At 34.5% G+C, this 13,583-nt stretch overlaps 2 protein-coding genes across 2 annotated transcripts; one reads left to right on the top strand and one right to left on the bottom strand.

The window, feature by feature from the left end:
• The first annotated feature begins 645 nt into the window (after window positions 1-645).
• On the top strand, window positions 646-6,180 carry LOC133818502 (ALA-interacting subunit 3). Its single transcript, XM_062251403.1, has 8 exons — window positions 646-1,028; window positions 2,094-2,152; window positions 2,280-2,354; window positions 2,453-2,566; window positions 2,760-2,830; window positions 4,148-4,445; window positions 5,220-5,509; window positions 5,917-6,180. The coding sequence occupies exons 1-8, from the start codon at window positions 941-943 to the stop codon at window positions 5,966-5,968; spliced, it is 1,047 nt and encodes a 348-aa protein (XP_062107387.1). The 5' UTR covers window positions 646-940; the 3' UTR covers window positions 5,969-6,180.
• On the bottom strand, window positions 6,141-13,539 carry LOC133818501 (uncharacterized). The gene is made up of 8 exons (XM_062251402.1): window positions 13,311-13,539; window positions 11,954-12,179; window positions 11,730-11,864; window positions 10,904-11,126; window positions 9,976-10,162; window positions 6,896-7,080; window positions 6,669-6,806; window positions 6,141-6,367 (listed from the first exon to the last, which is right to left on the bottom strand). The coding sequence occupies exons 1-8, from the start codon at window positions 13,411-13,413 to the stop codon at window positions 6,239-6,241; spliced, it is 1,326 nt and encodes a 441-aa protein (XP_062107386.1). The 5' UTR covers window positions 13,414-13,539; the 3' UTR covers window positions 6,141-6,238.
• Window positions 13,540-13,583: the final 44 nt, after the last annotated feature.

The raw sequence follows: 13,583 nt of genomic DNA, 5'->3' as shown, positions 1-13,583 counted from the left end.
TCGTTTTTGAGCTTACTCTTTTCGAGCCTACATTTCGAAGCTTATTCATTTATTCTCGAAATTTGGGTGTGACAGTACCCTAGACCTGATTTTGGTCAAAATATTTTCAAATATAATCTTTTATTTTCATTTCTGACCACCTTCTCCACTATTGTGAATTCATCTCTTGTCCAATGACTTAAAAAATGATATTATAATTGAAAATATTTTAACAAAAATCAGGTATATGTACTATTTTGATCTATTTTGTGAAACATAAGTCTGAATTGTATTTAACAAAATTTAATGATCGATCGCGTATTTGAGAAAAACATAAGAACAAAAATAATATTTTCCCTAATAATAATAATAATAATTATAGTAAAATATTTGTATATTTTGTTTGTGATAATTCAAGGAGTAATTTTAGTCCCAAGTCATATGTTTGATAAATTATTATATTTTGAATATATTTAGATGGTGAGCAAGAATGATGAATTTGACCATATTGATTTTGAATTTTAATTGGAAAACGTGTGTGGTTAGTCTGTCTGAGTTTCCCTAAAATTTCAGTCAATAGTCTTTGTTATTTCCGTCCTCCCTCTTTCTCTGTCTAATTAAATTAAATTAAATTATTTCATTCCTTCTAGAATTAGAGAGAGAGAGGTGGTGTCCGGCCGCCTAAAAGTCGTAACCTTGAATAGAAATAATTTAATGGAAATAGAATAGAACTGAATAAGGGTATAGAGAAAACCTAGAGAGAGAGATAGAGCGAGAGGGCTTCATTTCTATTTCCTTTTACTTTCAAAAGTCAAAACAATCAATCCATTCCCTTTTCCATAATCTCAGAACCTCTCCCATTTCCATTCCCATCTTCATCTTCCTCTTTATTTGGGTCTGGAGGTGTTGTGTGTTGTGGTCGGGTTTCAGATCGACCAATTTCAAGTATCGTCTTTCTCTCATGAGTTCCAATACGGCAACTTCCAGCTCAGCGGCCGCTGGATCGGCCGATTCATCTGCCACCCGAAGAAATTCTAAGCGACCCAAATGTAATTATTCCTCTTTCTTTCTTACTTTTCTTTTTTTTTTTCTTTTAAGTTTTTTTTTTAATAATTTGATGAGTACCAATTTTCGATTTCAGTCTGTATTCGGATTTGCAATCCCTTTTTAGGGCAGTGGGGTTGTCTTGTGCAGTGAAAATATTAACGTTTATGAATTTGATCGTCAAATCGATAATATATATGTCTTAAGTAAAACTATGAGTTTGGGTAATTATTTAGATTTAATTTTCTATTTTTAATGTTTTAAAATTAGGGTTAAATTGTTATATAAGACTGTAGTCAGGAAGAGATTAATATCTGATTATAACATTATAATTGATCAAAGTCACTCCTGTAACAATTTTTGAAACTGTTTGGGTACCTGAAAACTATAGCAATTGCTCTGTAAGTACTCAGAAGGAACTAGAACCTCAGACAATAACGTGGGAGGAAACCACATACCTGACACTTTGAGCTACCCCTCTTGGGTAGTCCTGTAATAATTTTTAGACCTGAGACCTCTGCAGTGCTGCCCTCTGATTTATGTGTTGTTTGTTTGGAACTAGACTTAGCAGCCAGGTAAGGTGTGAGTTGAGGATGAGGAGGTTTATTAAGTTTGATATGGACTAAATGGATTGGATTTTTGATAGATGTGCGAGGTACATGACAACTTTGTACTCGGTTGTGCCTTAGCTTCGAGTTTAATTTTAAAATGTCTATTTAAAGAGAGAAATACAAATCATGATTGTTGCACATTGTCGTTTTGATATTGACATGTGGTTCCATTGTTTTAAATGCTTGTTGTTTAATTTATTTAATATTGTTAATCTTACAACATCAAAGAAAAAAAATGGTCTAAACAGACTATAGAAGTTATGCATTTTTGTTTTGATAAGAAACAAGATTGTATTGATAAAATATGGTAGGGTAGGTATCATCTGTATTATAGCCTAGGCACTATCATAAAGTCTACTTAATCTAAAACATTGTACTAGACTATGCATTTACAGATCAACTTCTATCAGGCTTTTTGTTATGATTTTTAAAAAATGATTCTATTTGAAACAATGCCAGATTCGAGGTTTACTCAGCAAGAACTTCCAGCTTGCAAGCCCATTCTTACTCCAAGATGGGTAAGATTTTTATTTATTTTGTTGCTATATACATACATACATACATATATATATATATGATGTTTCTAATTGCTATCTACAATCCAGAGAAATTAACTTGTGGGTGTATATCTGCATGTTGCTGCAGGTGATTTCAGCCTTTATGCTTGTCAGCATTGTATTCATCCCTATTGGAGTTGCGTCGCTCTATGCATCACGCGATGTATATTTGACTAATCCTTAACTCTTTCGTACATTTTAAAATTACATTTTAGAATATCTAGTTGCATAGTTGATAATCGGGAAAGACCTTTCTGGCAGGTGGTTGAAATTGTTGATCGATACGAAACTGACTGCATACCTGAGCCCTTTAGAAAGGACAAGGTCAAATTCATTCAGGGCCCTCAAGATAAAGGGTGCAACAGAACAATAACGGTAGGTCCCTTATTTTCTTATTGTCTTTTATACCACTGTGACACTGTCAATGTTAGTGCATCACTAGAAGAGGTAGAAATCATCATGGGGGTTTCATATGTGCTCCGAGATCTTATTGCTAAAGTATAAATATTGATTCAAGTCTAGTTGCTAAGAATGTATGATATTATTTTTTTCTTGTTTTTCTTTGAAGATTCCGAAGCGTATGAAGCAGCCTATATTTATCTATTATCAACTTGACAATTTCTACCAGAATCACCGCAGGTATTATACTTCTTTCTATTTTATTTTCCTAAATTCTTCATTTATTTATAATACGATTGTGCAGACCTTGGGAGCTAGTTGAGTGATCATACGTGTAGTAGTTGAGATTGACTGCATGTATGGTAGAAAGGAATGGAGATGGGAATAGAATGAGAAAAGGCATTCTTTGTTTGCTTTGCAATTTTAATTCTGATAATAACATTCTGTTGGAATTATAATTCCTACAAGTAGTAGAATTTTCATTCCACCGTAGCACCAATGGAAAGACATTTCCATCACTAAATAATCCTAGAAATAAAAGAAAAATGACTATTTTGCCCATTATCTTTCCTTCCCAAATTAAGACAAAAAAAAAACCCTATTGGTTATTGTTTCTTATTCCATTCATACATATTCATTCATATATTATTGTTATTGTTATTACTATACATAATCACATCATTTTTATTTGTTTAAGACTCATCTTTTTGTTAATATACATCTAAAAATAAATACAAAATCTAATGGGACATTATTTTTAGTCTATTGTAATTTCAATAATAATTTTTAATTATACAAAAATTAATTCAAAGTATCTAAAATAATAACATTATTTTATTATGTATTTAAATCATAAATATCTTTTTAATTTTACTAAATTTATAATATTTTAAAAATACAAACAAAACAAAAAATTGAAGGGATATATTAGTTGATACGCCACTTATTCCATTCTATTCTCCCACCAAACCAAACAAAATTATTCTGATTCCAATGTTCATTTCAAAAACAAACCAAATAACATCTCTTAGTGTTAGCATTTTGTATTTCATTTGGTGCGCCTTTCATCTCAATCTGAATTTTAAAATGTGGCTTTGTATGCTTTGCAAAAATTGTCCCATTTGACTATGTGTCTAAATTAACAGGTTTGTTAATATGGAAATTATTTAGTTCCTTTCATATATCAATGACTAAAAAGATTCAAATGTTCATAAAAGGTTAAAATGAAAAAAGAAAAATCATTCCTGTCATTGTCCTCTCTTCTCTATCTTCTGGGTGTCACTGGGGTGGGAGCTAACACACTGCACCAGAATGCTGTCAAATCTAACACCTTTTTTTCTTCCATGCACCACATCCTCATTTTGTTGGCTTATTATTCCAAAAGTTACACTGACCCAAGTTGATGACTCCATTAATGCTTTCACTTCCCATTCACATTCAAAATTAGAACTACATGGAAGTCTTTAATTATTCTGTGTGCCCTTGATATAGAGGTTCAAAGAACTTTAGTATAAATTTTAATTATATTACTAATAATATTGTATATTTACAATTTAGGTATGTCAAGAGCCGAAGTGATAAACAGTTAAGAAGCAACAAAAGTATGGATGATGTTAGCACTTGTAAGCCTGAAAATTATAAGGGTCAGCTGCCAATTGTGCCTTGCGGTCTAATTGCTTGGAGTTTGTTTAACGATACCTATAACTTTACCCGTGGAAGCCAGCAGTTGGCAGTGAACAAAAAGGGTATCTCGTGGGAGAGTGACAGGGAACACAAGTTTGGCAAAGATGTCTTTCCAAAGAACTTTCAGAATGGAACTGTTCAAGGTGGTGCAATTCTTAATGAGAGCATACCGGTAAGCATTTCACCACTTTGTTAGAAATAAAATATTGCTATTTCTTTTTCAGTACTGTTCATGGCTTAAGAGTTAAGACGTGAAAAAAAGGAAGTAGTTTTGTGTATTATTAAATACCCATTCCTATTTTTTATCTAATTGTTTATTTTTCTCGTCTATTATTTAAAAAATGAAACAGAACTTGTCTTAATATAGAGAAAATCCAAGTAAGTTTGAGAGCAGACTACACTTTACAAGTAGAAAAACTCTTAAACAACTACAATCCTGATAATTACGATAAAAGAAGTCCTGTCTTTAACTAAATCAGCAAACAACAATTAAACTCCTTTACATTGAAAATCCATGTTATAGTTTGTTAAACAACTCAACTCTGAAGCATGGGAACAGAATATTTAATTTTTTTCCGTTGAAATTAAAAGAAAATGTGAGATTCTTTTGTTTTTTATCAGCGATAGGCCCTATTCTAAACTAATATAGACCATTCAACCAATCGTCGACCTCCCTGTTCTTTGACTCTGTATATCTTTTTCTTGTTTGAGTTTTACATCTCATATTGAAGTTTTTTGGTGGCATCAGCAACTTTATTCTCGAGCAATTATTTTTGGTGAACCAATTCTTTTGCAAATGTTATGTTTACTTGAGAAATGACAATAACAAATAATTTGTTAGTTTGGTTCCTCATATAATCCTCCTTTGTATGTTGTCTTTTCTCTGCTCCTCTTTATTGATGGTGGTCTGGTCTGCTAATCTGGTGAAACATATTTTATTCTACAGTTGAGTGACCAAGAGGACCTTATTGTTTGGATGCGAACTGCTGCTCTGCCAACCTTCAGAAAGTTGTATGGGAAAATAGAGACAGATCTGGAGGCTAATGAAGTCATACAGGTGACATTAATGAACTACTACAATACTTACAGTTTTAATGGAAAGAAGAAGCTTGTGCTTTCCACTAGTAGTTGGCTTGGTGGCAAAAATGACTTCATGGGTATTGCTTACCTCACTGTTGGTGGGCTGTGCTTCTTCTTGGCTATGGCTTTCACCATCGTATATCTTATTAAACCAAGGTAATTCATCAACTTTACAAAGCTAAAACCCTTTCAGAGAAGGCTCTGAAAGGCTGACTTAACGTAGGTGATACTTATAATGCGATCGTAACAGCTCTTCTTACAGAAGAATTTTTAGCCAGCTCAATAATTTGACAGATCAAAATTGAAAAACCATGTTAATATTTACCCTCAGAGTCAGAATTCAGAAACTGGTTCGTCTAAAAGTATTGCTCTTGACCCCCATGCATTGCATGCTTTATGTAACGTGACTGAATTAGCTTTAGATTGACTCCCAAGTGTTTGGTTGGATAAAAATAAATGATGTTTTTTTTTCCTTTCTAAATATGAAATGCTTGTTTGTTCACAAGTGAAAAGGAAGGATTACCTCTGATTAATCTTCTTGTTGGTTCTTTTGCTCTCTCCAGGCAACTAGGGGATCCTTCATATTTATCGTGGAACAGAAATCCAGGACACTAAGGTTGTGGAACCACCTAGGTTTGGCTTGCCTCAAAGTATGTTATTTTATATGTAATATCTAAAGTGACCCGTGAATGCAATCAAGAATCATTTTGCTCTCTCTCTGATGCTGGAATTGATTTGTTTTTTTCCCCTTGTTTTGTATGAAATAATGACGACATTAAAAGCTTCCTTGTATAAATCCAGAAATAGTATTAATTAATTACTTTCAATGTACTGTGTTCAAGCAGCAAGCAAGCAAGCAGTGATGAAAATATGTATATTTATTGTTTATAGCACTCTCAGAAGGATGTTTGAAAGGTAAGTGCCTTCTGGGTAAGCTGGGTCAACAGGATGGTCACATGCTGCCCCAGCCTGTCTCAGCAAGGTTATCTTTCTTCCCACCGTCGATGCAGCACCCTGTTCAGGGGGAACAAAACACATTATAAAGCAAAAACTTTTTTTCCCCTTCAAATGAACCGTATGAGATTTATTTTTTTGCGTACGTAAATAGAAAATGATTTTATACAAAAGGTAGAATGAAGTCATTTTCTGTCGGGTAATTTTCGATAACAAATTACATCTTCGGATAAGTTTCTTGACAACCAAATGAAGCATAAACGTAAATTAGAAAAAGAGGAAGAGTCCATATTTTCTGCATGCGAAAAGCTTTAAGAAAATTGGATTCAAATTGATTCAAAAAGCAGAAAAACAAAGTTACCTGGAGAATCCTCAAGAACATTCCACTCTGCGTCATGGCCCCAGAACATGAACAAGTCATAAGAAGACCACCTCTCTTTGTCAATTTCATTGCCAGGGAATTTAAATTTCTATACATGCCAGTTGCGCTTTGTAAAACCTGGATTCAGAACCCATCGATTTAAGTGGCGAAAATGCATAACAGCTTAGGGCAAGACACTTACATGCATGATACATCAGAAACTACACCTTTTTTCGTGGTGCTAGTTTGGGAGGATCTAAAATGACAATATCCCATGTTTCATTTCTAGAGAGAGCACCCTTCATGAATTCAGTTGCATCTTCTCTTAGAAATGATATTCTTCCTGGATCCATGTTGTTAAGAACAATATTTTCTTTTGCTAACTCTAGAGCTGGCCATGATGAATCGATACCTGAAATAGATGCCGTAAGAAACTTGTTTCGCTGTAAAAGGAGCATCTAAATTTCACCCTGTTTTAGTGAAATCCAGAATACCTCTCAGAATTCAATTTGGAGCACAAACACAATAATCTTAAGTGAATAATTTGCTTCAAAAATCAGGTTGCTCCTATATCATGCAATGCAACTTATATTTTGAATACATTTAATTTTATTTTTTGGTGATAACTGAGACTCCTATTATTGATAATGAAAGCATTACAATAGACAGTTGCAACCCCTTAATAAGTGAGAAAACATAGAATCAGTGAATCTATTTCAAAAGTTCCAGTTGGTGTTCTTAATAATCCTGCTTATTGACAAAACCTTATCTAGATGACTCTTGTTTAGAATCTAGAGTCTGCTTATTTCAACTGCGATTCACTTGTTGAGCATTCTGAAATATCAAGCAGTGGTACACTGGTATTTAGTTAGCCAGCCAGGTTCGTTGTGAGAAACTATAGCCAAAACAGCCATGACTAGAGCTAGTTGTAATTCATCATTTCCTTGCGGACCTAAATAAAGACCTTGAATAAGCACCTTGAAGAAACACAAGGATGTTGTGAATTGGTGAGAGAAAACAGGGATTACTTCAATGGGGTGCAGGTGGGTCTTTTAAGTAAAATACAAGTCTGATGGATCAATTAAGACATATGGAGTTGGGATTGACTAGCAATTATTTTTTCTTGATACCAAGCTGAATATGGTTTGGTTCTTCTATCCTTGGCTGCCTATCTAGACTGGAAGCTTCAACAACTAGACGTTAAGAATCCATTCCTCAATGAAGTCCTTGAAGGACTACTAGACGTTAAGAATTCATTCCTCAATGAAGTCCTTGAAGGACTATTAGGGTTCAATAAAGAGAGAAGAGTTTGTATGCTGAAAAAATCTCTCTATGGGTTGGAGCAGTCTCCATGAGCTTTGTTTAGCAGGATAACCAGTGCTTTTAAGGAACAAGGGTACAATCAAGCTCACACAGATCATACCTCTTCTATAGAAATAAGGATACTAAGCTTGTTAAAATAGGGCTGTGGAGATGGAGAGGGCATCCACTGTATGGATTTGAGCAGTAGCTCTTTGGGGAGAGTGGTGGTCTCTCGAATACCACCAGGTTTATTAGCTATACTATGCAATTTATGTTTTCATTGTTTTAGTAGTGTTCTATGTCTTGTGTGTGAATCTATTTGGGACCTAACAGTGGTATCAGAGCATCGATCTTGGCTATGGAAGAACAAGTTTTGGAAGCTCGCAGCGGACATCCAAAGACAAAGGAGTTGTTTTAGACATGGAGCCAACAACTTGATAAAATCAATCTAAATATGAGTCGAATTCCTGTTATACTGGTCATGCTAGATTCTATTCAGTCTGAACTGGATGGACTAGATGTACCGAGACTTTAAGCGATGACGATGGGTAAAGCTTGTCACTGCAATAGTGGAGATGTTGAGAAATTTCAGAACCAGCCCACTTCCAAAGAATGTGTTTCCGAATCTAACAAAAGTGGTGGTGGTGATGGGAGTGTTAGAAAACCACTGAAGCAAGATTTTTCAAATGGTGAAGGTAAGCACGATTCACCATCCATAGTCATCCTTGACAACAAAAGAAAAACTCAGATGCTAGATGGGGAAGAAAAATATGATGAAAAACAATACTCTCAGCTAGAATCGACGACTGAATCACAATCTTCTGTCTTCATTCAAGGGAGTCGTGAGGAAACGTTGGCACCACTGTTTCAGCTGCTGCTTGGTTCGTTGAGGGTGTGGTGGGGATTTCTTCTGACAAGGTCGACTTCGTTGTGTTAGCCGTCGTGAAGAGGAGATGCCATGGTTTCCGGTCTCCAGATTCTGCTGTTACGTCAGGGAAGGTTGCACAATACAGGCACCATCCATTTGACAGAGGAAGAAAGATGACCCAAAATCTTGTGAAGAACCAAGCTAACAAAATTGAGGTTGAATTGTCCAAAAGGATATGGGGTCTCCAACAAAAGTATCAGATATCATTCATAGAACCCATTAAAATAGAACTGTTGATATCTATAGTTTAGCATCAAAGAATTTGCTCTCCAAACTGAAGGAAGACTTGCTTGCAACAGAGTTAGCTTTCTTTTCCTCACCTTGAGGACAAGGTTAATTTTGGGCAGTCTGTAATGTTAGGAACCCAAGAGTCAACAAATAGACATAAATAAGGTAGTGGGGAGTGTGGGTTATATTTTGTAATAAAGAATAATAAAATGGTAAGTGGTTTTGGGAAGTGTAAGAGCCCATATTGAGTATATTAAAATAGGATTGTGGAGATGGAGAGGGCATCCATTGTATGAATATGAGATTAGGAGCAGTAGCTCTTTGGGGAGTGGTGGTCTCTCCAATATCACCGGGTTTATTAGCTATACTATGCTATTTATGTGTTCATTGTTTTAGTAGTATTCTATGTGTTGTAAGTGAATCTATTTGGGACCTAACACTATCCTTACTGTATATGCTGATCACATAATCTTAACTGGAGATGATGCAAGTAGATATGGATACACTTATTTTTTAAAAAGAAATAATATTATTATTGATAGTATTAAATGATTACAAAGCATAAGAAACTAAGATTTCCTCCAAAACGACAGATAAACTATGAACAACTAAACACTAGTTTATTAAGAACTCCCAAGTCCCTATTAGTTTCACTCCTACACCAATTTCAAAATAAAAATATTTAGATGAATCGAATCAGATGTACACTTTGGGAAATTGTTATTATATCCCCAAGCAGCATAATTTCTTACTAGTAAAAGTCATATTTTAGCATAACTAATTTCTTCATCTATGAAATAAGGAGCAATCGGGAGGATTTACGAGAGCAAAAAAAATAGGAATTAATACCAGTGACAGCAATGGCACCTCCTCGTGCTGCATTTAAAGCAAAACCACCACTATAGCAGCAAATATCAAGCACTTTCTGACCATCAGAGATTGTTGATATGAAATGACGATTCTCGCGCTGATCAGCATAAAATCCAGTTTTCTGGCCTTCAAGTGAAATTGCATAACAAATCCCATTTTCTATGACCTAAATGAATAACTAGATGGAATTAAACATTAAACCATCTTAAAGCAAAAAATTACAGGTACAAAAGATTTGCAGCTTTAAGGTAAATCAAAATTTTCTAAGCAAGTTCAAAAAAAAGAAACAAAACAAGGCAAATGATATTTTTCTAAGACATTCTGGATAAATAATCTTCAAAGAAGTCATAATATCAAAAGACCGTGACCAACAAAATAAAATAAAAATTAATGAGCTAATTTAAGGATAATGAGATATCTGAATATTATTTTCTAATTTAAATATTAGAAAAACAAAAGAATCTGATGTATTGTCTAAAAAGCATTCTCTCTTGATAGGAGAAAAATGGTAAGTACCACAAGACTCAATTAGGTGGGCTTTAAGCATTGAAGAACATATATCTGTGCAGAAAGGTTCAGGTTGGTAGCCTTTTCAATTAAACATTGAAGCACAATCTTGGGAGACTCTGCCAGTAAATAGTGACATGGATCTGATCCTTCACCAGTATTTGCACATTAAGTCATGTGTTCCATTTATATATTCAAATGGCTGATAGTTGACAATAAATGAACTGATTTCCATACAAAACAGGCGAAGCTAAGTTTTTGAGAGAACATTAGGGGGGTTTAGTACTAATATGGCAAGAATCTACATAGATGAGTTTGAAGCACCATGCATGGACTGAGACATTAATAAAAACTCAAAGAAAACAAGTAACATTATATATTGTTCGGAAGATTTTCCCACCTTTGTTCTGTGAGGACTAGTAGATGAATTCATTTTCTTCAAATTTGACACATCCAATCCTTCTTCTTTTAAAATTTCAACAGATGGTCTCCAGTTTATGTGATTAACTTCACTAATTCCACTGATGCAGGCCTCTATTTGTGGTTTGTACTTTTCCACCCAAGCAGCTGATGATGCTATTACAGCTATATCCCCAAATACATCAACAATTAGTCCTGACAGCCTGTGTATATTAATATGACATTGTAAGTAAAAGTTTTGAGTGAAATCGAACACAGGCGAAACTTAAGAAGTCTTCCCACGGTATTATAACATCATCAAACAATATTTATTAAAATTAAGAACCCCAACAAATCAATAATTTATAGTTCCACGCTTTTCTATTATTTAAACTTTTTTCTTTGAGCCATTTAAATTGTTTAATTCAGAACATCTCTTTCATTCCTAGAGAACATATGTTTTAAATTGATGTTGGTGATACCAAGAGTCAGGCCATTTGGAGGACAAGTCTTAACATTGAGCATTTCTAACAAGAATTCCACATTCATATACTCTGCCTCTGTTGGTCTTTAATAGTTACATCCTGATCCCAATACGTCCTAAAATAACTGTACAGCGCATTCAACTTCAATTGGATCCCCATTTCACTCTCATATTCCATTTCACAAAGGATTCATATGCATTTGTAGACTTATAAATATCAACCAGAAGAACATTATTGTCAGAGCTGAATAGATTTGCAATAATTGTTTGTAGACAAGGCATGAAGATAATGTGCTAAAAGTAAGACTAATAGATATTACTTATGAATACAGTAAATAATTACCTGTCACCTTCACTATTCACAAGTCGATAAGCATTCGTGTTGGCTGAAGGAAGCCCCAAGCTTCTACGCAATCCTATTGCTGCGTCAATCCTTGTTTCAAGTAGTTTCATCATGTCCAATGCACATGAAGGATCTCTACATCAAGAAAACTAAAGCATCAAGGATGGAATGTGACAGTGATGAAAATGTATTAGCAAGCCCTTAAACTCAAAATAAAGTATAACCTTTTTGCTTCTTCTTCTAGCTGCATCAATCGAACACAGAACATAGAGGAAGAATTATACATGCCCCAACCAATAGGTTTTTCCTCACCATCAGCTACCAGCACCATATCTCCGGTCCCCGGTGGCGGTCTACCAATTATTCTATCAACAGCTCCACTGTAAACCATCGGACTTCCATCCTTGAAGAGCTGTGTCTTCCCTTTCTTCAGTACAACCTTTGCCAAACCTACCTACCCCCGAAAACATAAGGTTTAGGAAATCTGGAAAATGTTGACTAAATAACTATGAATTTACCACAAGTCATTTTTATGAAGTTCAACATAAAGAAACAACACTAGCAATTAATTGGCAGAGGTGGGAGCATGAACTTACACTTGGAACTCTTTCCTCACCAAATCAAGACTATATGTATCAAGTTAAAAAATATATATATACAAAAGAATATTTAGGAGATTAAGTTAAACCTGCAACATCAGCAATCTGTTCAATTCAGTCCATTCAATAATTGGGATTCAAATGAAATTGCAAGAGAAGCTAAGTCGGTCGAATTTGGATGCAACTACAAAATCCTCAGCCATATAATATACGATGACTTGGCTTCTGGTGTTACCATGTTACTATGACATGATTAAGAATGAGTATTTTATGAGGAATCCACAGTTTTGACAATTACTAAACATACAACCCTCAAAGGTATACTAGAAGTTACATAATGTTTTGAAGTTCCTGCATCTGAATTGATGATTGTCACCTAGATGAACAATAGAAGTGAATAGATGATTTAAAATCAATGCAAGATACAAGTGTCTCTATTCCTGGTATCTGCTATTTCAATTTAGTTTAGTTACATGGGGTCCTCTCTACTCCCAGACTGACGTCCAAACTGATTTCATCGTTTCATTTTGCTATTAATTTATATATTTGGAAATCACTCTTGAATGAACTAAATCACTCAATGACTGACTACAAAAGCATTAAAAAAATAAAATTGGAGAGCGGACAAGTGCACATTTTGCAATATAAATTAAGTACAACAAGAGCCTGGCTGGGAAAAAGAATGAACCTGTCTAAATTTTAGAGCTGGCAAACTTTTCTCATTTTCCAACACTCTCTCAACATCCAAGAAAAAGTAAACTCCATCCTAACTATTTTAGATATATAACACGATATAACATTCATTACATCCAAAAAGAAAAAACCCAGAAGAGATTCACTAGTGGCTACCGGATATGCAGTGTCAAACATAGTCAAACTGATTTTTATTTTTTTAAAATATATGTATATCTATATTACTACTATATGCAATTGTACAGACCCAAAAGCCAAAAAGTTCATTTGATTATGTGAATGAAGAGACCTTTGGGGTGGTGAGCAAAAGCAAGTTCTTGGAGAGTGGATGTGGTTGGCAAAGAAGAAACAGTGAGAGACTTCACTAGCCGAAGGGGAAGCTGCCGCTGCATGTTTTCTTTAGTCTAGGCTAAAAGACCACAAAGAGATTGGATATGCAGCCGTGGGATATAGACGACGTGTCGTTTTACGCTGTGTTTTCACGGACCTAAATCCACGGGAGCCAAAACTCAAATTTATAGGGATTCCTATGTGTAGGAATTTTTTTTATATATATATATAT

The sequence above is a fragment of the Humulus lupulus genome, chromosome 2 (assembly GCF_963169125.1).
Source record: "Humulus lupulus chromosome 2, drHumLupu1.1, whole genome shotgun sequence".
Classification (NCBI taxonomy): Eukaryota; Viridiplantae; Streptophyta; class Magnoliopsida; order Rosales; family Cannabaceae; genus Humulus; species Humulus lupulus.
The sequence above is the reverse complement of the archived record's forward strand: the minus strand, read 5'-3'. Positions and strand labels throughout refer to the sequence as shown.